At 30.4% G+C, this 25384-nt stretch overlaps 1 protein-coding gene across 1 annotated transcript in view; it reads right to left on the bottom strand.

Annotated features, from left to right (window-relative positions):
- Window positions 1–25384, bottom strand: part of LOC142345144 (adenylate kinase 9-like) — a 163123-nt gene that overhangs the window by 132612 nt on the left and 5127 nt on the right. Inside the window, exons 4-7 of the mRNA XM_075397232.1 lie at window positions 20773–20960; window positions 20313–20450; window positions 18151–18363; window positions 17919–18067 (exon numbers count right to left, since the gene is read on the bottom strand). Coding sequence (XP_075253347.1) covers window positions 17919–18067; window positions 18151–18363; window positions 20313–20450; window positions 20773–20960 — 688 coding nt within the window. The remainder of the gene's footprint in view (window positions 1–17918; window positions 18068–18150; window positions 18364–20312; window positions 20451–20772; window positions 20961–25384) is intronic.

Here is a 25384-nt window from a genome sequence, read left to right as displayed (position 1 = left end):
TGATCAGTGTTTTTCAGTGTAACTTGAATAAAAAATCAGCTTAACTCTTTTATAAATTTTAAATTTTGCTATATTTATATAATATTAAGATCCTTGTTTTTATTTACTACTTGGTCAAGTTATAATTAAGCTAAAACCCAAAGTAATAGCAAAATTTAATAATTTATTAAAAAAATAAAGCAAATTTCAAAATAAGAGCGAAATCCCTCTTTTAAGAGCGAATCACTCTTCAAGAGCGAAATCGCCCATATCGGTGTGATGCCCCAGTACAAAATCACTATTTATGGCGCTTAAAGAGTGATTTCCCTCTTTTTTAAATAATTTTAAAAACTATCTGAATTTTTTAATAATTTTTTATTTTTTTACTTTTCTATATTTTCTATTTTAAATTGTCTATACTCTTCAATAAATTTACATTCTCTTTTACTTTCTCTATATTTATTCCATTATTAATAAGAAATGATACAAAATTATAATATTTACACGAACAACTTTCCCCCGTTTGGGTAATAGCTCTTCGAGGATGTAAACTTCTACTAAATCCTCTAGTTAATTCTACATCTGAATGTTGTTTCTTTACATGAGCTCTTATCCCATCATATCTCACAACAGAAGGACAATTCTCTTTCTCTTGACCTAAAACACAAAAAAATATAAAAATTTTTCTCAAAAAACAGCTCTCAAATAAAGTTTTTGATAGTCAATTTCCCTATGAGACCAGAACTAGTCGTTGTAATCGCCTTTCGTCTTTTAGGAACACCAAATTGATGTTTTAGGTCACTACATTGTTTTAGGTCACTAAGAGAATAGTCACCTTTCACATCAAGATTCCGTTAATTACAAACCTCATTTTCAGTAGTAATGTGTATATTGGTACCTCCGCAGCATAGAACCGCGATACGGTACCAATATACACATTACTCTAATTCCCTTTATATATCCACTACTCTATATTCACTTCTTTTATATTTAAAATCTATCATCTCTTGTCTCACTTAGTGCAAACCACTAGTGTCGAGTTAAGCTGGTAATTAACTGTTATCAGACGGATAGTTTGGTTCTATCCCCACTGACTCCAGTGGACGTCCCCAGATACTAGTATAAAACTAGTGAGACCGTATAACAAGCACGTACAGCCAACTTGCGAAAATAACTTGAACAAAAATTGGAAAACAATATTAAAATAAAAAAAATTTTCATATATCCCCTAATCAATATTTAATAGATCTAAAAGTAAAACTTTCTGTCTCACATGGCGTAGTGGTTAAATCATCGACTCTAGTTAAGTTGCCTTAGCAAACGGAAGGTTTGGGGTTCCTTCCTCACTAACTCCAGTGAACGTCCCCGACTCTGATGAATTACTATGAAACTAAGTGAGATAAAAAAAACCAAATTCACAGTTCTTAAAAAGGATGACCCCTGCTGTGAGACTGTATATGGGACACACTGTGATGGGTATACAGTCAGAAACACTGAGATCAGTGGAAACACAGTGATTAGTGTTTTTCAGTATAACTAGTGAGACCGTGTAAAAAGCACGTAAAACCAACTTGCGAAAATTGATGTAACCGCTTCGTGGATAACTTGAACAAAAAGAGCACAGTCAAAAACACTGAGATCGGTGGAAACACAGTGATCAGTGTTTTTCAGTGTAACTTGAATAAAAAATCAGCTTAACTCTTTTATAAATTTTAAATTTTGCTATATTTATATAATATTAAGATCCTTGTTTTTATTTACTACTTGGTCAAGTTATAATTAAGCTAAAACCCAAAGTAATAGCAAAATTAAATAATTTATTAAAAAAATAAAGCAAATTTCAAAATAAGAGCGAAATCCCTCTTTTAAGAGCGAATCACTCTTCAAGAGCGAAATCGCCCATATCGGTGTGATGCCCCAGTACAAAATCACTATTTATGGCGCTTAAAGAGTGATTTCCCTCTTTTTTAAATAATTTTAAAAACTATCTGAATTTTTTAATAATTTTTTATTTTTTTACTTTTCTATATTTTCTATTTTAAATTGTCTATACTCTTCAATAAATTTACATTCTCTTTTACTTTTTCTATATTTATTCCATTATTAATAAGAAATGATACAAAATTATAATATTTACACGAACAACTTTCCCCCGTTTGGGTAATAGCTCTTCGAGGATGTAAACTTCTACTAAATCCTCTAGTTAATTCTACATCTGAATGTTGTTTCTTTACATGAGCTCTTATCCCATCATATCTCACAACAGAAGGACAATATAGACAATTAACTTTAGCTGAAGTACAATTTCTACATGTATACTTACTCTCATCAAAATCAGTTAGTGGTTTTACAGAATTACATTTATTACAATTTCTAGTTAAGATTTTGGTGTTAAAGTTAGAGTTAGAGCTAATGCTAGAGTTAGAGTTAATGATAGACTTAGAGTTAGAGCTAATGATAGAGTTAGAGTTAATGCTAGAGTTAGAGTTAGAGTTAATGCTAGAGTTAGAGTTATAGTTAGAGTTAATGCTAGAGTTAGAGTTAATGCTAGAGTTAGAGTTAATGTTAGAGCTAGAGTTAAAGTTAATGCTAGAGTTAGAGTTAGAGTTAGGGTTAGAGTTAGTGTTAGAGTTACAGTTAGAGTTAATGCTAGAGTTAGAGTTAATACTAGAGCTAGAGTTATATCCAGATTCATCTTTAAAAGAACAATCAGTTTTCATACAAATACCACTTAATGTTTTATCAAGAGTCCACATTTATGTTTACAATCTAAACATTTTATAACCATTTATAATTGGTCAAATTTCAATTATACCCAACATATTTAGCCAAGATTTCAATTACATCTTTAGTATTATCTTTAGACGCGACACACTCTGATAAATATTTCTTCCCCGTCGTATTGAGTGTATTAATTTTATATCTTCTATCTAAAATCTCTTTAAGGTCTAATTCCGTTTTATCTCTAACAAAAATTATTATTTCTTCTCTAAATTCTTCATTGTTTCCATATAGTCTGTTTAAATACCTTCGTCCCTCTTTATTTAAAATTCCAGTCTCTTTATTTATATATTCTCCTTGTAGCTTTTCGATAAACTATTTTATTTGCTCTTCTCAGCATCCAAAATGGTGAAACATCTGCGAAGCAGTTCCACTGATGGACGAATTCCCATTAACCAATGTACTTGCTCTATTTAATATATTACTTGCACTTGTTGCCAAATGTCCAGCAGTTTTTAATGTTGTATCAGGACTCATATAATTATATATCATGAAACATGTACCTATAATTCCTAAAATAGTTGATGCTAACCTAAAACCATCAGCTTTAACCATTTCTTTTGCTAATACATCATTCTGCACTTTAATACCTTTTAATGTAAGAAGTTTAATAAAATAGAACTGATAATTATCATGATTAATAGTATTTCTATCTGTAGCATTTATCATGAGTGGTTTCATATATGCTATAAGTTTATTTTTGTCTTCACTTTCTAATTTATCTTTTATATTAAGAGCTTTTAAATCAAGGAAACCAACTCTCGAGTCATATATCATAGTTCTATTCTTATCAATAATAATAAAAGTATTCTCTTTCCTATTATATTTAATTATACCATAACGAAGTTCATCTGACATTCCATCTTTACAACTATAATAGTTACTATTTAACTCACTAATTATTTTATTGAAGTTATGTTCACATTTATATATTTCATTAAAATTTTAAATAGATCAGCTCCATTATCAGTTGTTAAATAAATAGTATCACAACTCATTCTTGCTGTATTAATTATTTGAGCTGGTTTATGACACATTACAATCATTTGAATATTATGATGTCTTCCTTCTATTAAATAATAAGCTATATCCTTATTTAACTTATCACCCATATCATCAAGAATAATTACACTATCTTTGAATTTAGACTTATTTTTTGATGTGATCATATTTATATCGCATGTATTAAACCCAATATAAAACACACCAGTCTCAGGATCTATCCAATCTCTATCATCTTTACATACTATGATTATATTTTTAGCTTGATCTTGGTCTTGGTTTTGGTTTTGATCGGTGTAACCGCTTCGCGGATCTAAGTAAAACTTTAAGTATTGTCTAACAAAATATGTTTTGCCTGTACCAGTTCCACCATAAACAATAGTATGTAATGGTGACTTTTCATATTCAAATCTAACTAGACTCCTATTCATAAATTTACCAAAGCTTTCTTCTAGTTTTGTATATTTACTTGGTATTGAGTCATATATTATATAACAAATTCCAATTAAGAAAATAAAAATAATAACTGCGCTACCTGTCTCCATTTTTATATCTATTAAAAATGCTTATCCTAACTTTTGAGGAATTCAATAATAAATTTACTATTGATAATAATGCTATGAGTGATATCAGAATAAAAGATATAGGAAAAGATATAAGTCTAACACCAATTGAAATAGTAATGAGAGATCAGACTCTAGATAAAACAAGTGAACCTAACTTCAACATTATTGTCAACCTACATCCAACTGATGGTACACATTGGGTTTTAGTTATAGGAAGAGAAGGTGGTCCAACATATTACTTTGATAGTTTTGGTGTTCAGACCCCACCATTATTCTTAGAAGAATATGTTGATCTAGGCTCTAATGAAAGAATACAACAATATGATGAATCTTATTGTGGGGCTTATTGTTTATATATGATATATCTTATTGATAGAGGATTTAGAATTAACAATGCTTTGAGTATTCTAGTTAATCAAAGTAAATATTCAGGAATATATAATGAGTGTTTTTGTTTAGGTTGTAGTAAAGATCTACGAAGTAGCTTTGCTAATAATGTTAATGTTAATGATAATGATAATGATAAGGTTAATGATAATGTTAATGATAAAGAAAATGTTAATGATAATGTTAATGATAATGTTAATGATAATGATAATGTTAAGCATAATGATAATGTTAAAGATAATGATGATGATAATGATAATATTAATAACAATGACGATGATAATGATAATTTTATATATCTATTTGATAAAAAACATCAAAGGGGTAAACCTAACAACAAAGAATATCCGCAAACAGACTCCGTCTGTTGTAAACCAAGCGGTTTCACTAATCTTAGTAACAATATCTCTGTTAATATAAATGAAGATCTACAATCATGGCTAAATGATGATAAAATAATTACTGAAGCTACACTCCCTGAGAACTTTAGATGTATAATATCTGGTCCTAGTGAATGCGGTAAGACATTCTTATTAAAAAAAACTAATTCTGGCTAGAATATACTTTGATAAGCTATACATTATTGGTCCTACTGGTGATCAATATGAAGGTGTAGAGAGAATAAAAGATAAAGCAGATATTGAGTTTGTAAAAGATATAAAAGATTTACCCTCTCCCGATCAACTACCCAAAGACTTAAAGAAACTAATGATATTCGATGATGTTAGAGCCAAAGAACCAAATATTAATGAATACTTTTGTAGGGGTAGACATAATAATTGCAATATGATTTATCTTAATGAAAATCTATTCACAATAGATAGACAGAGTGCTAGAGAGAATTGTAACCTATTTATTTTATTTGAACAAAGAGGTAAAATCCTCATATCTATATATCAAGATTTGTTTAATAATGTTAAACTTAGTTATAATGATTTTGCTAATATAAGTAATAAGGTATGGAAAGAGCCTTATAATTATATTGTCATTGATATAACAAAAAATAAAAATATTAAGGGTAAACTAAGAATTAATTGGAATCGGAGAGTTTTGTAGTTTAGTCTGAGTTTAAGTTTAAGTTTATATCTAGACTAGATCAACGAAGTTGCTGGTTACACCAGATGTGAAGTAAAATTAATACATCGCCATTAAAGTCTATAGGTCTCCCATACTCATCTTTAATATGAAACTCTATATATTCTATTCTATCTTTAGTTACATTTTGATATAAGATATTAGTTGGTATAATATTTACCAAGTTACCTGGTGGTTCTGTTAGAGTGAAAGCCTATAGTATGTCTGTGTTATTCCCATTATCTTTAACACCAGATATCACATTACAATGAATGTTAATAGTACTAAAACCCATAATATCAACAATTTTCTGAGATGTATATTTACCTTGTTCATATACTATTTTTCTAAAGCCCAGTAATGGGGCTATTGAATTTTCTATGTCAAAGTTAATTGCACCTTGCTTTATTTCCATTAAACGTTTCATTGTATTCTTATCAGGTTCTATTATAACATTACCATTAGTTTATTCTTTTATTAAATCTGCTATTTCGATTAATTCATATGCACCTGGTATAACAGCTAAAATACGGGTAACTGACCATGTTTCACCTTGGGTATCATATAAGAATTGATTGTTCCTTCAATTCACATTAAACACCGAATTATAAACACCGAAGTATAGGTTCACTAAAGTTAAACTTTTCTGTTGGCTTTATCATTCTAAAGTTAAGTGTATGCTCTTCTTTAGTTTTAGTTAGAATTTCATGTATCTTTTGTAGTTCATATAGAATTAAGTTGTCAGTCATTTTTTATATTCAAATATTAGATTATATTTATAGTTATAATTATAGCTTTCGTTAAAGTTAAATTTTTGGATTATAAAAATGATTTTTAATTTGGATACAACTTATGGTTATAATAATGATATACACAAAAGTAAGATTATAAAATTTAAACCTAATAATCTGGCAACAATGAATACGGTTAATACTAATATTAATATCATTCTCAATAGAGAAGAGAATCAATCAAATTTGCGTGATTCAAATCTAGGGATAGAGTTTGTTGTATCGGATGATGCTGGAGGTGTATTTGCTAATAATGCTAATATCAGATTAGCTAATTATGGTATGATGGTATTGTTTAGTTCAGTTAAGCTTGAAACTAGTGGTGGTAGGACTATTGAATATATAGATCATTGTCATCCTAATCTATTGATGTATAAGTTATTAATTAGTACTGATGATGAATATGAGAGTGGTTTTGTTAGAAATCAAGGTAATAGAGATAGTCAACTTAAAGGTGACCATATTGCTGCAGAACGAGGTCATATGTATATGATGATTAAGACGAGTGATCTATTTGGTTTCGTAAATGATTTAGAAAAGATTATATATGGTTTAGGATTTAAACTAATATTAAAAAGAAATAATAATGATAGTGCTCTAATTAGAGTTAATGCTGGTGCTGATGCAGTTGGTAATGATGGTAATATAGATATTAGAGATATATCATGGTGTGTGCCCAGTATTGATCCTAGTAATGACATTAGAATTATTGTCCAAAAGGGTTTAAGTAAAAATAATAATGTAGACTTTAGCTATTATGAAAGACATTTTATAAGAATGTACCCAATGCTACTAACTTCTTGTTTGATCTAGGTATGGAAAGTGGTATGGAAAGACCACAATATATAATAGTTGATTTTGAAAATAATAATGTTAATGAACAAACTCATGATGCAAGTACATTTGATATAATGAATGTTACTGAATGTTATTGTAAGATTGGTAGTGAGTTTTATCCCGAGGATAGAACAAATATTAATCATGGTACTAATAATTATAATGAGGCTTTTAAAGAGATTGTTAGCTTTAATAAAGATTATAATGGGCTACCACATAATATAAAACCATATATAAATCATAGATCATTCAAAAGTAATTGAAGAATAGATGTATTTGATACTAGATATCAAAGTGATCATATAGGTCCACAACCAATACAACTTAAATTTAATTTTAGTGCTGCAGTTGCAGATGTTATATGTCATGCATTAGTATCAACAAGAAAGGTTATTAGTGTTAATAAAGATGGTAATAAGATGGTTGATATAGTCTCGTAGAGACTAATGACCGAAGGTCTATTATATCTTAGGCCTAGTTATAGTCATTGTTATAGTTATAGTCATTGTTATAATTATGGTGAAACATGGGCGAAGCCCCATAGACATTGTTATGGTGAAACACGGGCGAAGCCCCATAGCTCTAAACTATTTCTTACATGTCTTAACAAAGCCCCTAGCATAAATAATATCTAATTTCTTTTTGTCCTCTAGAGATAAACCTTTTGCTTTAAGCTTTGTCTTGGGCTTAGTCTTCGAGCTTCACTCGCGGGTGGAACCCGTAGTCTTAGGGTTAGGTTTAACAACAAAGGGATTATAATTTTTAACTTCCATTATTTTTTATATATAGAAATGAGTCTTTTACAGAAATTTAAAACTAATTCATATTGTGTTGGTGGTAGACATTATAGTGGTACTAATAACATAAGAGGTTTTATTACTTCAAAAGGTACTAAGATGTTAAAGGGTAATTGTGTTAAATGAAAGAGAAATAAGTCCATGACTGTTAGTGATGCAACAATAGAAGCTGAGGGATTGAAAGATTTCTTTAAAAGTGTTGGTAGAGCTACAGTTAACTTCGGAAAAGTTGCTAATAATCCTGTAAGAGCATTAGAAATAGTAAGTAAAATAGGAAGTGCAGCTGCATCTAGAAACCCTAGAGCTGCTTTATCAGCCACACCTCATTTAATTAAATTTGCAACTACTGGTGAAGGTATAAAGGTAGTACAAAAAGGAAGAGGTTTATACTTAGGTACAAAGAAAAGATAATTTAGATATGGCTAAGGCTGAAATTATAGTTTTAGTTAAAACTCTATATCTATCTATAAATATTAATACTAATATTATTATTACTAAAAACATTGTTATTACTAGGCACTAACAGCTTTAATCTTAAAAAAACACTTAACTTATTTTTCTTGTTCTTCTTATATTCTTCATATACCTTGACCAATTCATTATATTCATCATTATCTATTTTATTATCATTCATTGATTTAGTATATAGTTTATTAAACTTGTCGCTAAACTGTTTACTTAAAATATACATCTGTGAATACTTGTATAATTGTGTATAATTTTATTTCTTATTTTAGTATTAATTGTTTTTGATAATGAACCACAAACAGTTGCTGTAGCAAAAGCTGTTGGTATAAAAAAAATAATCCTATACCTGTTAATGCAACTGATGTTGTTGTTGCCGTTGTTGCTATTGATGATAATAGTATTTCTGTTATCTCAGCTACGTTAATATAATTTTTATATCTACTTAACTTCTTATTATAGTTATTAGTTTCAGTTTCATAATAGTTTCTAATATCTTTCATACTGTTAATATTGTTGTTAAATTTATTATTAGCTTGAATCTTTTCGTTTATTAATCGTTCTGATACTGATGACAAATCTGGATATAGTAATCTCTCACTCGGCGCTGTTGGATTGGTCATGGACTCCGTCATAGCTTTGCTTATTTTCATTAGTAACAAATCTTTCTATTTCTTTCATTATATCTTCTTGTTTAAAACCATAATGCATCTCAAGTCTTGCTCGCTCTTTATTATCAACTAACGTACTTTGTAAAAGTAAAGCTATTATATATTGTACTATAACTTTTCTAAGAGATTTATTGTATTCCTTCATTTCTCTTCGACCGTTAGAAAACATATCATCTAAATGTATGTTAGTAATATTTTGATTAAACTTATTATTATCAAATTCTTGTTTTAAATAATTATATTTAGAGATAGTATCAGCAGCAACTTTGTTACAAAAGTTAACAGTATTTGTGACTTCATTTGCTGATTCAATAAACTCATTAATTAGTTCATCATTAACTCGTGTTTCATTTAGTTGTCATATTTTAGTTGTGAATTTATCAAATTCACCTTTTCTTAGCTCAGTTATGTTTTTACTTAAAATATCTATTTCATTATTAGAAGATAATAAGTTATTGTCACAATACTCTTTATTAACAACATCTTTTTCATCTATCGGAGGATGTACATTTGTAATTTTATAGTATCCTTCATATCAATATTATCATTATCTTCTAGGAATAACCAACGAGTCTTACTCAGTGTTAAGTTGTTTGTTGATGTTGATTGGTGTTTAGCCTGATTGCGTCTGTTTCTTGTCATCATTTATATTAAGAAATATATTTAATGATTCTAAAACTTTATTATTAGATTCAAAGTAAAACTCGGATTTTAATAATTCCTGTTCTTAATATTTACCTACTATTATCTCCATTCATGTCTTCTATCTTATATGTTAGTGGTTGTGTGTTCAAAACTTCATTAACTTTAAATAGTTCTCTATTCCAATTAGAAGCGTAACCTTTAGAAAAGATATTACATTTATCTGCATTTCTAACGTAATCACAACTTCAAAATTTGGTTCAATCTTAGTAGAAGTAGATATAATCTGCGAAGCAGGTTCCCTGATATATCTAACTTTATCAGGATTAATAGAAGCATCAACTGGTGTCCTATTAATTGTTGAATGAATGCTATTGTTATATGTTATGACTGCATCATTTAGTATATTTACCCAATTACCATCACCATATATGAACATTGGTTTATTAATTATATGTAATAATGTTCTATTGAATCTCTCTATAAACACAGCCTTTAAATCACTATAAGTAGAATATAGTTTTGTTTCATATTCTTTAAGTAAAGATTTAAATGTTTTATTGTAAAACTCACTACCTCTATCTACCCACAACTGTTCTGGTCTTCGACTTTCAGAGCCACCCTGTGGACCTTCTGATAGGATTGTTTTAAAACCATTCGTTATAGATAAACCAGATTTATTCTTTAATGGAATAGCCCATGCATATCTGGTGAATAAATCTATAACAGTTAACATAAACTTAGTTATAGATGACTTATCAATTAAATCAGCTGACCATTTTTCATCTTTATGTAATGGTATTATTCTTTCTCTTCTAAACTTTGTTATTTGAGGACTGATAATTTCTTTAGCTAACAGTTGTTGTTGTTGTTGTTGTTGTTGTTTTTCCATCATTATTTATTTACCATAGTTAAAAACAAAATTATCTAGTTGCTCTTGATTAATAATATTTATAGATAAAAGTTGCTTAGACATATCTAGCATTTCATCATATAATCCATCATGACCAGCTTTCGTTTGTAGTATTAATAATTCTAGTCTTTCTACTAAATTAATTTGGTTAGGGTTGCTATTTAAACCCCTGCCAAATACATCATCTTTTACCCGCATTATACGTTCTGCTGTTCTATATCTAGCGCTTTTCTTATCCCCTTTTCCTACATCATATCTATTATCCTTTAAAAACCTTTTAATTTTGTTTTCATCTTCCTCAATATTATAATCATATGTCACATTTGATTTAGTAAGAAAGTTAATAGATCCATCTGAAAATTCGTATATATTATCCTTAACTAAAAATGCACCCTGCTCTAGGGTCATAACAACATCATTCATTTTATATCTTCTAGTAGGCAAATCTACAAGATTTAATTTTAATTGGGGATTAGTTTGACCCCCCATTAAATGAAGATCTTTGGCTGCCTTTGTATCAACAAAAACTGGTGCTATATCTTGAGTTTCCTTTATGGTCCCCTTTAACGTTTCATTAATCTTGGAAGTGTTTTCACCAATCTGGAAACCAGCTTGCTGGATCATCTTAGTTTTGCCAATCTATTGCTCTTAATGTTTGTTCACTTAATGCTAGATTGTGTTCATTGTTTGCATTTAGTGTTTTAGTTAAAGGATCAAATAACTCTTCTATTTCACCATAATATTCTTGTTGTTTTAATTTATCTTCTAATCTATTTCTTCTTTTTTGTTTTTCTAGACTGTTTAATTCTATAAGTTTATCTAGCTTAGCCATTTTTTATAGTTAAATAATCAGGGAGGAGACGAAGTCTTTGGTTGGTGAAACAAAGGCTTAGCCCATTCCCAAACTTCTTGGTTTACCATAGATAAATCATTATATAAGGAATAAAAATAACGTTTTATTGTACTAAACTTCAGAATGAAATTCTGATCTGATTAGACCTCAATAAGAGGGAACTGCTTCGCAGATAGGGCTTCACCCATGTTTCACTATCGGTGAATTTGCAAAACAACTCCGTTTAACCGCTTCGTGGATATTATATTTCTTTACATGTTCTCTAAATCTTTCTTTAGTATGACCAAATCTATATCTATGGAGATGGATACATAATCTACATCTAAAACATTTAAATCTATAGTATGAAATATGTTTATTTATCTTACACATTCTACATGTTAAATATTGATTGGGATCATTATAATGCTTGCTCATATGAGAGTGACTATCTCTATATGGTATAGTTTCAATACATATGAAACATAAATAAAGTTAACTTTGGCACCCATCACAACTCCAACACCAAGCTTTATCTTCACATTTTTTACACTTAGTACTCATTTTTATATTGTGAATATATATATATATATATATATATATATATATATATATATATAAGTATAATATTTCAAAATTTGTACAATAAAAATGAGTTATCAAGGTCCTAACGAAAATGTCCAATCAGGGAATGAACAAGTCCAACCTGGAAGTGAGCGAGCTCAATCTCATGGATAAGTCCAATTTGGTGGTGAACAAGCTCAATCAAGTTCTACTAGCATGAAGTCCAAACGTTCAGAAATAAAAACAAACCAAGGGAAGAAATTCAACCAGTAGATAAAGAAAGACAAAAGGTAGAATTAGAAAAATCTTCAGAATCAATCAGAAGGTTTAATCAAATAAATGAAGAAATATAAGAGTCGCATGATAAACAGCTTACAAAATTAAAACAACGAGAAGAAGATATGCGTGAGTCATTGCGAAAGGTTGAAGCAAAATATTATCCAGATTTAGATCAAACTAAAGATAGAGAATCATCTAAAGACTTAGATCAATCTAAAGATTCAGATTCAGATAGAGAATCATCTTTATCTGATGATTTTCTCTATGTCCAAAAGCCTAATACAAATAACTTTAAATGAGAAGCTTGCAGTCAAGAGTTAACTCAAAAGAATTATTATAGGCATAATCAATCACTTAAACATAAAAAGAATGAGCGAATATATAATAGAAATAAAATTATTGAGAGTGCTAATGAGGATGGAATGAAAGTTACTAATGAAGATGTAGAACAAAAGATAGATAATCAGTATCCTGAACTAGAGGGAATAAAGTATTGTGATAGTTGTGATATGTATCTGGATAATAATACTGAACATGCGAAACATATGGACACATAAAAACATAGGAATAATGTAAGATTAGTTAATGGGGAAATAATAAAGAATGGGAGTAAGTTTGAATGTGTAACATGCAAGTCTACTCTAAGCCAATATAGTGTGGATCAACATTTGAAAACGAAGATGCATCTGGATAATGTTAATCCGCGAAGTGGATTCACCGATGGTAAAGATGAGGATATAACTGAAGATCTACGAAGTGGTTACACCAATAGTAACATATCTAAAGATAATTCAGGATATTGCAATATATGTAATACTAGATATAACAATAAAAATGAACACAATGAATCAGATGAACATAAAGAAAATGTTAATCAGAAAAAACTTGTTGATGGGAAGTGGCGAGATAAAGTTAATGAGTTGGGATTAGATCATAATATGAAGTATAATCAAATTATGATAACAAATAGTAATTATGAAGATATTAAATTCTTGAATGTATAAGAGGAAATGTATAGCATACATCCCCATATCAAGTTTACCACCTTTGATGTAGTAAAGTATACAAAACCTACAGATGATAAGTTAGAAGAAAACGAATTCACATTTAGACTAATGACTAGACAATATAATCGTCCTCATGACTTGGATATGTTGAATAGTGAACTAGAGACTAGAATGCAAGAACAAGAGATGAATCAATCTGGTTGGCGCATGCAAAGATTTGTTAAGAGAACTATGTCCATACATAGGTTTTATCCTTCTGGTGGTTGTACTACTGAGTTACCATTCACGTCTAGATACATACTTAATATACATAATACTGATAATAATTGTTTATTGTGGTGTTTAATTGCTTATCTACATCCTGCATCACGTGATCCAAATAGAGTTAGTAAATATAATAAACCAAAGCTTCCACCTCCATGGGGAACCAAGACCGGAGGTCCTTATGATTATTATCACTTACAGAAAATACAAGAACTGAATAAAGATAAAATATTATTTAATGTGTTTAATCTAAATAAAAATAAAACCATTAATCCTGTATTAATCAATCATAATGATCCTAAAGGATGTAAAATATTATACTGGGATAATCATTACTTCCTATGTAAAGATGTATCATTCTTATTAAGAGAATCATCTAAACATAAATGTTATCCATGTCTTAAATGTTGTGTATCATTTCTAACTGAAGATGCTTTAAATAAACATTCGGATTTATGTAATACACAGAAACATGTGGGATGAAGAACATTCCATAACGATGAATATCTAAAGTTTGATAAGTTCCATTATAAAAACAGAGTACCATTTGCTATGTATTATGATTTTGAATGTATAAAAAAAAACAAAAAACACATTCCGATTGCTTGTGGTTTATATATAAAAAATGACTATCCTGATATATTAGAATATAAGTATAAAAGTTATTCCGGTAAAGATATAGTTGATTGGTTAATAAGTAGAGTAAATTATTATAGTGAACTATTTAAAGATATATTTGAAATTAATATTCCACTTAATGAAGACATTATTACTCCACTTACTACTGAGTGTTTCTATTGTAGAGAGAACTTGGGTAATGACATTGTTAGAGATCATGATCATCTAAATGGTAAATTTAGAGGTTATGCTCACAATAAATGAAACCTCCAAGCTATGAATACATTCGTACCAATATATGCATTTAATTCTACTAATTATGATAATCACTTATTTATAACTAAACTAGCAAAGAAGATTAGACATAAAGTATTAACTAAAACTGATGAGAATTATATTAGTATAGATATGGGTTATGCAAAAGCATTAGATATGTTTAGGTTCTTGCATCCAATTAGCTTAGATGCTATAAGTAAAACATTGAGTGATAAAGAGTGTGTAACATTAAACAAATTTGGGTTAGAGAGAAGTAAACGTATATTCCCATATGAATGGTTTGATAGTATAGATAAACTACATGAAACAACATTACCACCTAAGGAAGCATTCTATTCTAAGTTGAAACAAAGTGGTATTACAGATAAAGAATATAAGCAAGCAATAGATTGTTGGAAAGATACTGGATGTAAAACAATAAAAGACTATATGATGTTATATCTTAAAACAGATGTACTTTTATCGGTAGATGCATTTGAAAGGTTAAGAGATAAGTGTTTAGAATATTATGAAATAGATCCTTGTTACACATATTCTACTCCTGGATTAACTTGGTTATGTGGATTGAAATATACTAATGTTAGACTTAAAAATTATAAAGAAAATACAGTTAATATTTATGATACAATACAACATGGTATTAGAGGTGGGTTAGCTTCAATATTAGGTGATTGTCATGTAAAGTGTAAAAATAAAGAAATAGATCCTGAGTATACTGGGAAAGAGAATTATCCAAAATACTTGGTTATGTGGATTGAAATATACTAATGTTAGACTTAAATATTATAAAGAAAATACAGTTAATATTTATGATACAATACAACATGGTATTAGAGGTGGGTTAGCTTCAATATTAGGTGATTGTCATGTAAAGTGTAAAAATAAAGAAATAGATCCTGAGTATACTGGGAAAGAGAATTATCCAAAATACTTAGACTTCAACTCATTATACGCTTCTGCTATGGTTCAAGCTTTACCTACTGGTGAGATCAAAGTATGTGACGGCAATGATTATACACAATCTAGCTCCACAAAAGGTTATATCTACACCTTTGATGTAAAGCATAATGATGAGTTGAAACAAAAGACAAAGAAATATCCATTCTTTCCAGAAAAGACAAAGGCTAACATTGATCAGTTTACAGACTATCAAAATGAAAATAAAAAAAAGGATACAAACCAAATGAGAAGTTATTGTTAATGTTAAAGTTAACGGATAAAAACGATTATGTAATTGATGGTGAGATGTTAGATTGGTATTTAGCTAGTGCTTTGAAGTTGGAAGATATTACAATTAAGCAAAAGTTAGAGTATAGTAAGAGTGAATGGTTAAAGCCTTATATTGAGTTTAAAATTCAAAAAAGAAAAGAAGCAAAAGCTAAGGGTGATAAATTTGGAAATGTATCCTTTAAACTGATGAATAATGCCTTCTATGGAGAAATAATAGAAAATGTATACAATAGACAAGATGTAGAGTTAGTTAATGAAGTAGATAGATATATTAAATTAGTAGAAAATATTAGTTTTAAATATGCTGTAGAGTTTGATGATGATCTAGTGGCTGTACATAAAACAAGAGGTAATGTTAGGTTGGATTATATTGTTTAATTATATTGGTTTTGTTATATTAGAAAAAGCGAAACTATTTATGTATAAAGCTATATATTATTACTTTGAGAAAGAGTTAGATTGTAGTTATCATTATACAGTTACTGAAAGTATATTTATAAACATAAATGTTCCTTTAGATAGTAATATAGAAACTGAAATGAATAAGATTAAAGATATTTTACATAATAATGAGTTAGGTAAGATGAAGGATGAATTACCTAATGATACTATTATAGACGCCTGCTTCCTTAAAGCTAAAGCACATTGTTATAATAAAGTTAAAGGAGAAGATGAGAAAAAGTTAAAAGGTATAACCAAAGCTACTATTAAAAACCAAATTACTATTGAAGACTATAAAAACGCTATATATGCAGCTAAAAACAAATATGTTACAAATTTTACTATTGATAGTAAGAAACACCATTTAGAAACAAAAGAACAATATAAAAGAGCTATTGATCCATTTGATGATAAAGGTATTAAAAGTTGTAAAGGTGAGTTTAGATTTTACAATTAATTTTTATATAAATATTATCAAAATTTAAAATTTATAAAAGAGTTAAGCTGGTTTTTTGTTCAAGTTATCCACGAAGTGGTTACATCAATTTTCGCAAGTTGGTTTTACGTACTTTTTACACTAGTTTTATACTAGTATCTGTGAACGGTCCACTGGAGTCAGTGGGGATAGAACCCCAACTATCCGTCTGATAACAGTTAATTACCAGCTTAGCTCGACACTAGTGGTTTGCACTAAGTGAGACAAGAAATGATAGATTTTAAATATAAAAGAAGTGAATATAGAGTAGTGGATATATAAAGGGAATTAGAGTAATGTGTATATTGGTACCGTATCGCGGCTCTATGCTGCGGAGGTACCAATATACACATTAATTCTGTAGCGTGAAAGGTAATTTTGAATTCAAATTTTTATAGAAAAAATGTTACTTTGAACAAAAAACACGCTAAAAGTGAACAAAAAGGAACCACAGATCACGTGTTCACATTTAAAACCTCGATAACTTTAAACCTCGATAACTCCACGAAAAAAAAAACGAATTTCAAAAAAAAACTTTTTAATTTCGAACTCTACGCTGGACGAGCTTTTACCACTTTCATTTCTCTTCATTTTCCATCCTCTCGATAGGCCAAAATTGTCTGAACAAAAAAAGCCCATTTGAGTATATAGTTCCTCCCCCCAAGTGGGGTCGGAACAATAACAGAAATCGAGATATATTGACCAATTTTCCATCCTCTCTAATCTCTTTATATCAAATAACAAGTTTTGAAAAGTTGTTATTTGATATAAAGAGAGGAGGGAAAATTGGTCAATATATCTCAATTTCTGTTATTGTTCCGTCCCCACTTGGGGGGAGGAACTATATACTCAAATGGGTTTTTTGTTCAGACAATTTTGGCCTATTTAAACTAATCAATATACTTTTTTGCAAAACAAGACATAGATGGGTTTGAAAAGTTACAGAGTTTCAACAAATGATGTGGCCTTGCAACACACAAGCCTGAAATAAGGGGGGGGGGGAGTGGTAGGGATGGGGTTAACTTACCTTGGTCCGGGGTGGTTGACAGGTGCCATCTGTCTGAAGAGTTCATCAGTGTCCATGTCCTCGGGCAGTTCCTCCTCTTCAGAGCCATGCAACCTCATAGGAACAATGGCAGGACGGAACGAAAGCATCGTCAACTTCTGCATTATTTGCTAAACATCAGAGACAGAGCAACTATTTTGTTCACTGGTTTCGTTAATTTATATTATATTGTACAATTCTAGTTAAAACTTACTCTAAAAACTGTTTTTTCATTGAGAATGGCGTTGATTTCAATCAGATTCTGAGGATCATGATCAAACATGAGATCTTCAATAGGGGTGAGGAGTTGGTCTTTGAAACTGGAGATACTAGCAGACACATTCTCGGGGAAGTCTTCTGGTCGAGTCACTAGACGCTGAATGACCTCTTCTTCTAACTCACCACTGTCTTCGTCAAAGGCAGTGTACTGTAACAAATAAAACAAACACCATTTACTTCATACGCAAAAATATTTGAATATATAGTTATGCTTATAAATTTGTCGACGCAGTATAATGGAAAGGGTGACGGATAAGAAAAAAAACAGTTGCAAAATTTCACCAATTTTCCAGAATTTTCAGAATTACTCGCCAAATTGCTTACAAATTGGTTTTTTATATGTCAAAACCCAACGGTTGGGGGACTAAACTTTTTTCTCGAAGGGATGATATTGTGAAGACACTTTTAGCCCCCGAAGATAAGTTGGGTCCCTATTTTGATGGGAGAAAAAGCTGACGAAAAACAGCAATCCTAATGATAGAAAAACTATTTTTGGTGGAGAAAATGAGGATAGTAAAGGCATTCAACTTGTTCTGCATCTTTCCAATATACCACACCCAATCACACTAGATAGATAGTATGCAAAAACCCGTCCAAAAACTATGAATTTTTTCGCATTAGTAAACTCTCGAATAAGAAAATGGGGGTCATCGTATTGTTACAAAACTATTAGGCAAATAGCTAAAAAAAATTTTAAAATGAATTTTTATAAGTAGTATCTTCCGAAAATCTTTCAAAAAATACTGCATAGGGCTAGCACAGCCCTCCCGTTTGATTAAAAATAACTTTTTATGAATTGGTATTTTTTTCACAAATTACAAATAAAAATATTTTCCCCATTTTGACTGCAAAAAAGGACATCTTTTATGCTGTGTTGGCTTTTAAAAATGATTATCACGGTTAAAAGTGGCAAAAAAAGGAAATCGCTGCCCGAAAATTTTAAGATTTTTCCAGATTTTGCTCACAACAGATACATTTTCCCTACATGAGATTCAGAACCACAGAAATTATTTTACTCAGTCTTACAAATTCAGATAAAATTGTTCCCGGGGTAAAAAAAAACAATTTGACAAACTGAAACAATGTAAAACAACTACTTATTTTTTATTATTCTATCATTTGTATTTAAAACAAAGAATCAATATTTTTGTCTCGCTATCAATCACTCTATGTACTGAGTCCCATGATCTCATCTTTGCAATTTTTAGTCTCTCGCTCATCATTGCCGACAGAAACAAACTTCAGAAACAAGTATTTGGTCATTTATTTTTTAAAATAAAACCCCACCGACAGCTTCTTGAACTAAACTTTTTTTTGACCATTCCATTCTTTTTGTTGAAGGAATTTCCGGGAATTTTAGGCACATTCCTTCGTTAACATCATCTTTTTGAAAAATAAGGTCTTAAAAATTGAGCTTTTCCGTTATTTTTCAAAACTCTATGTAAAATAGAATCCTTAGCTTGTTTGAGCATCTCAGATACAGTTTGCACCCATCTGATTGTATTTTTCCCAATAACGTAATTGATCACATGTCCGAACTCGAATTTGGTCTGCTTTCTGTCAAGAAATCTAGTTCAATTTCTTCAAGGAACCCGTACAATGCCTTCGCTGGAAATGCGCTAATAGTTCAATTTCTTCAAGGAACCCGTACAATGCCTTCGCTGGAAATGCGTTGAATTTGTTACTTTTTTGTTATCGTTTATATGCATACTGTCTCCTAGATCTTGATTTAAAGCTGAGTTGCTTTTGCTTTCTGTCAATGAAAATCGGAGTTTCAAAATATCGTTTAAAACTTCAAGATTTCGCGTATTTCTTCCAGTTTTAGCGCAAATCAAACGATTTGAGCAAAAATAACGGTTAAAGACCACAAATTATTCTGTACGTAGCTTTTTGGTACCATGGTGTATAACACACGAAACATAATATGCTTTGTATTTGTACGTTATGCTTCCTCCAGTTACAGAGAACGTGTCATTACATAGAAAATCACCATGTAAAAATAATGCACGTAAGTCTGGGGGTGCAAATAATATGCACCCACTAAGCGGGGGGGGGCACAAACAGAAAAGATCCCAAATTTCTTTGTAGATTACGAGCCTCATCCTCCTCCTCAACGGGTGTTTGTTCCTCTTCTTCCTCCTCATTCGCTTCCTCCTCCTCCCCACCCTCCTCTGCCTCCCCCTCCAAAGAGTCCCCCCTCTTCTTCCCCTCCCCCTTCTCAGGGGCGTACTTGTCCTAAACACCAAACATTGATTAAAGATTGCACACAAATACTAGATAGATAACTGACTTATTTTTCAACAATACTCCAGCAAACATTGGTTGGAAATAGAAACAATTTTTTTTAACTCAAGAATCTGTTTTTAAAGCTTTGAGGTTCCAGATTCGTTAGAGTTAGCAATGATATCAACAATGTTCAAACAATATAGAGCACAGCAGTTTACCCTAGTTTAAGTAAAATCCCTATTTGCACTAATTTCTGATCAAAGAAAAGCTCGGATAAAATACGAAAATGGAAGTGAAGAAGAGAAGAATGGTCTCTTGAAAGGAGAGATACCTTAGGATATGAAATGTTAGTCATAGGGTCCACTTTGTTGCCACTGCGTCTGTTGACCAGGTCCATGTCTGGAATGCGCAGATTGATAATAACATCTGGCTTGAGAGTCAGGTTCTTGAGCATGTTCATCTGGTCAGAGTAGGACATGTACTCCTCGCTTAGACAAGGGAAACCGTCCAAGATGTAGCCTGAAATGATTTCAAACAATCAATACACATTTCAATGATCAACAATTAGTATTTTTAAACGTATTTCTGATTTCACAGCTAAAACTTAACCCAATGGTTATAATTTAACTTCACCTATTCAAAAAATGAGTTAGAGGTTATTGTAACGACAAGAAGACATTGTTGAGTCAGAAAAAAAGAACATTTAATTATATTTTGAGTGTGATTGGCCCCAAATGATCATTACACTGGAATTATCTCTCACTCGCTTGTCTATAAGAACTCATAACCTAGATTGGCTAAGTTACGCCACGAAACAGGCAGTGAATTCATTAATTCCGTTAAAAAACAATAAATTCATGGATTTTGACAAAATGCCATTTTATGTGAAATTTCAAACAGCACAACAAGAGGCAACAACAATTTTAGACAAGCACAGTAAAACCATAAACAGGCCGTCGCAATTGAGCCGTTCCATATATAAAATAAAGAGGATCTATATGTGCGCTTGCGCATAATCTTCCAGGCCCAGCCCATTAAAAAAAAATTTGTTTTATCAGAGAAATGTATTGGATATATAAATTCAATTTAGTTATTCATAGGGAAATGCTGATCATCAAAGATCAGAAAAATCACAGCAGATTTTTTCGAAAAACAACTAGATCGCTATATTTGTGAAACAATAAAACTGATGTTCAACTTTCTCGCGCATAAATTCCTTCATTCGCACTTAAATTTTGAAAAAATTGACGAAAACTAATAATAATACACCTGGTTTAATCTAAACAAAACAAGTTAAAATCAGAAAAAAATAGTCTTCAGAGACATAAGGAGAATAAAGTGAAAACTTTTCTACTGTTACGCTGAATTGCGACATGTTTTTAAAAACCTTCTCAATCGATGTTCTACATGCATTCAGGCTCGATCGAAATAGGAAAGCAACGGCACGAGTCACTAAATCATAATTCTTTAGGTGATAAAATGAACGAATAGAAAAGAAAACAAAATCAGGCGTTATTCGGATAAGAGGTTAACTCATAATACCTCTTCTGTATTTAAAAATTTGATCAAAGTTAAAAACGAAACGTTAAAAGCAAACAGAACCATTTTTAATTCATGACAAAAAATCCCCAAAACTTATTACTGATAAACAAACCCTTTAGGAAAACTGCTAACAATAAATTTCAAGGGAATTTCATTTTCTGAGGGAAAAAATCATTTTCAAAGAAGTTGAAAAACTTTTTTGAAAGATCCATCTATTATCATCCATCTATCCATCGAAAAGTTTTCTGCTTTTGTTTCTTAATTGTATGGTACAAAGCTCAACAGTCGTACAAAATGAAGAAATAGTTTTACCTTTTGAAACTGCTTAAACTTCGGACTATTAAAACTTCCAATTTTTCAAACTTTTAAAAATCTTTTTCCAATGCTTTTTTAATCATGATAAGATAATTCATTTTTTTAGAAGTGCGGAAGTTATATGCTAAATTAAAACACATTGGGGAAAGAAACTATCGTTCGAGATTAAGTGGTCTTACGGCGTGAAAAAGCAAGTAAGAAGTTTCGAAAAACTTAGGACTGTTTTTCTCAAAAATTAAAAAGTCGATAATTATTATTCGAGAAGTGATCGCGAAACCCAGCAACTATTAAACTAAAAACCAAAAAACGTTGCAAAAGAATATCCTTCATATGTGGAGCATAGAATAGGAACATAATAAGAAAAAAATTCGAATAACATTGAATTTTCGAAATAGTTTCTCACTCAACTTTTTGGAAAACTTTTGCGGGATCTTTAAAAAACACTGAATTTGTCCAATTCCAACTGATTCAAAAAATCAAAGATCGTATATATTAAATCTTTTGAATAAAAAGTAATATTTGTTTTCTGTTTTTTCGATTTCTGAAAAAAACGTTGTCGGAAAATAGAATTTTCAGAACGTGCTTGAAATTTTCTGAAAGCACATTTCTTTCAAAAGATTTCACTTGATTTCTAAATCATTGAATATGCTTCACCTTGTTTGAGAAACTTTGAAACAATCTGATTGTTATAGATGGCTAAAACGTATATATGTATTTCAAAAGAAAAAAAAATGAAGAACATTTGTCTATCTTAACTATCTCCTCGAGAATTCAAAAAACTAGAAGTCTTTTTAAACAATGCATTCAGTTTTTCAAAAACTTTCGAATGATACCTTTTTAATCTGTCCGCAAAAGATATAGATCAGCCAAAATCCTCCTAACAAAAATTTATAAATTTCTTAACCCCCTAATAAATCTGGAAGGTTGGAACAGACAAAAGAATATGAAATTTAACAGTTTTATGCCTAAACACGTTATCAAAGCGTAGCATGCAAAAAGCAATTAATGTTAATTAAACGAAAAAAACTCACAAAATTCGCAACTTATTAGAAACATATGCTGTCCTTTTGGGCAAAAAAGCTCTAACAGCAACCACAGATTGACCCGCAATAGCTTCAGTAATCCAATTTACTCTCAAACTGGTCAAAATATTCAAAACACAAGAGAACTGTTTCGGATAAAAAATAACAATAAAACTGACATTCAACTCACATCATTCAGCTTTTCATGTTGACGATGCTCTACGAGTAAGAGCAAGACTTTCAAAGCCACACTAATTTCTTGATAAGCATGCGAAGAGTTATCACTACGGGAACCATAAGCTCCGGCAAATTAAAAAAAATTGAAATTAAGAATTAAAATATACTCAGATTTTCCCATTATTTTACTCAACGTCAAAATACCTAATGTGCCAATAAACAAAACAATTATACCACCGAAGATTAATTCTGATCTTAGCGTTTAGTTATTACAAATTAGAAATTCGTATTACATTTTTTATCACAATTAACCGGTTAACTCATCGTCGTCTGAGATAGTTTCATATAGTTATTACACTTACTTTCACCTAACCTTATAGATTCAAAGTTTCAGAAATAGTGAACGTGAACAGAATGCAGGCTGAAATTATAAAATTTTCATAAACCTTTGATAAAATTGATTTTAACAAGCGTGTTATAAACTGGAAGGAAGAAAACTTGATAGGCCGACTTGATGAGATAAAAGAGGATATTCGCACAAAAGGACACAGCTTAGTCAATTTAACCATGTAGACCTTGACTAATGGATTTTTTGTGAAATTGATGAAAAAATTGGTACCGATCTTTGACCCCTGTGATATATAATTTTTCTTGTTTTCCACAAAACAACTTTCAGTTTAATATGTTTTCTGAGAATTATGGCCCTCAGTTACAATTTTTTTCTAGCTGAGGTGACAAAGAAATGAACGCGAAGTCCACATATGCCATATGTGGTCTTTATGTTAAAAAATAGCAAGTAAAAGTCCAAATTTTCCCAATAAAAATTATTTCTGAAAAATGTTTGAATCCATGAGGCCAAATGGACCTAAACCTGAAACAGCCGAAAACTCTGAAACCTGCTCCAGTCGGTAACTGAAAAAAAATTCTGTCTTTCATTTTTAAAACTATTTGCATCTAACAAATAACGGATCTTTTCCGTTTTTGCCCCCCACCAATTTAGTGGGTGCATTTTATTTGTACCCCCTCCCCCCAGACGGACGTGCCATATTTGTTCCGACCCTCTTGAGGGGGGAGGAACTATATACTCAACTGGGTTTTTTTTGTTCCGTGAATTTTCGCCGCTCGATATATTCATCGTAGAGAGTTGAGACTGGTATCATTAGAAAGCTCGTCCAGCGTAGATTATGGAATTAAAAAGATTTTTTTAATTTTCGTTTTCTACAGCGAGTTATCGAGGCTTAAACTTCTGAGAAAAGAAGAGTGAATTCACGTTGTTTTTATTCACATTTTCCGGAATTTTTGCCTAAATTTTCGTCAATTTTGCTAAAATTTGTTATAATTTTTAAGAATAGTGTCGTTGATTTTATTTTTGAAGACGAACAAGCATTTTTGATTGTTTTGATTTAATTTTTTGGTCAAAAAATCTGGACAAACATTTCAAAATTTAGCCTTTTTCATCAACAACAGCACGAAATAAGCTACTTTAGTCCACTTTGATTAAATTTGCCTACAGTACACCCCCAAACAACACTCATACAATCTTTGTAGACTCAGAGGGGGGCTATTTCTACTTCAGAGTCCGCAGAGAGTGCCTTGTAGTTAAAACTTTGCCATTTTTTGCTAACTTTACTCGTTGATTATCAAAAATGCAAAATTTATTTTGAGTTTCAACTCAGAAATTATCTATATCTACAACATTCGAAAAATCAATTGTTCTTAACGGACAATAAGTATTAACAGGGGTAGTTTTGGGCCATTCTTGGACTGTTACAATCCAAAAAAATCGGGTTATAATCAGTCGGTCATTTTTTTTTTTAAAAAAAAAGACCTTTTTTTTAATAATAAAGAACAGAACATATCAAATCAAAGCTCAGGAGTGATAGGTCC

The sequence above is a fragment of the Convolutriloba macropyga genome, chromosome 8 (genome assembly GCF_964194025.1).
Source record: "Convolutriloba macropyga chromosome 8, txConMacr16.3, whole genome shotgun sequence".
NCBI lineage: Eukaryota > Metazoa > Xenacoelomorpha > Acoela > Convolutidae > Convolutriloba > Convolutriloba macropyga.
This window is presented reverse-complemented; position numbering and strand designations above follow the sequence as displayed.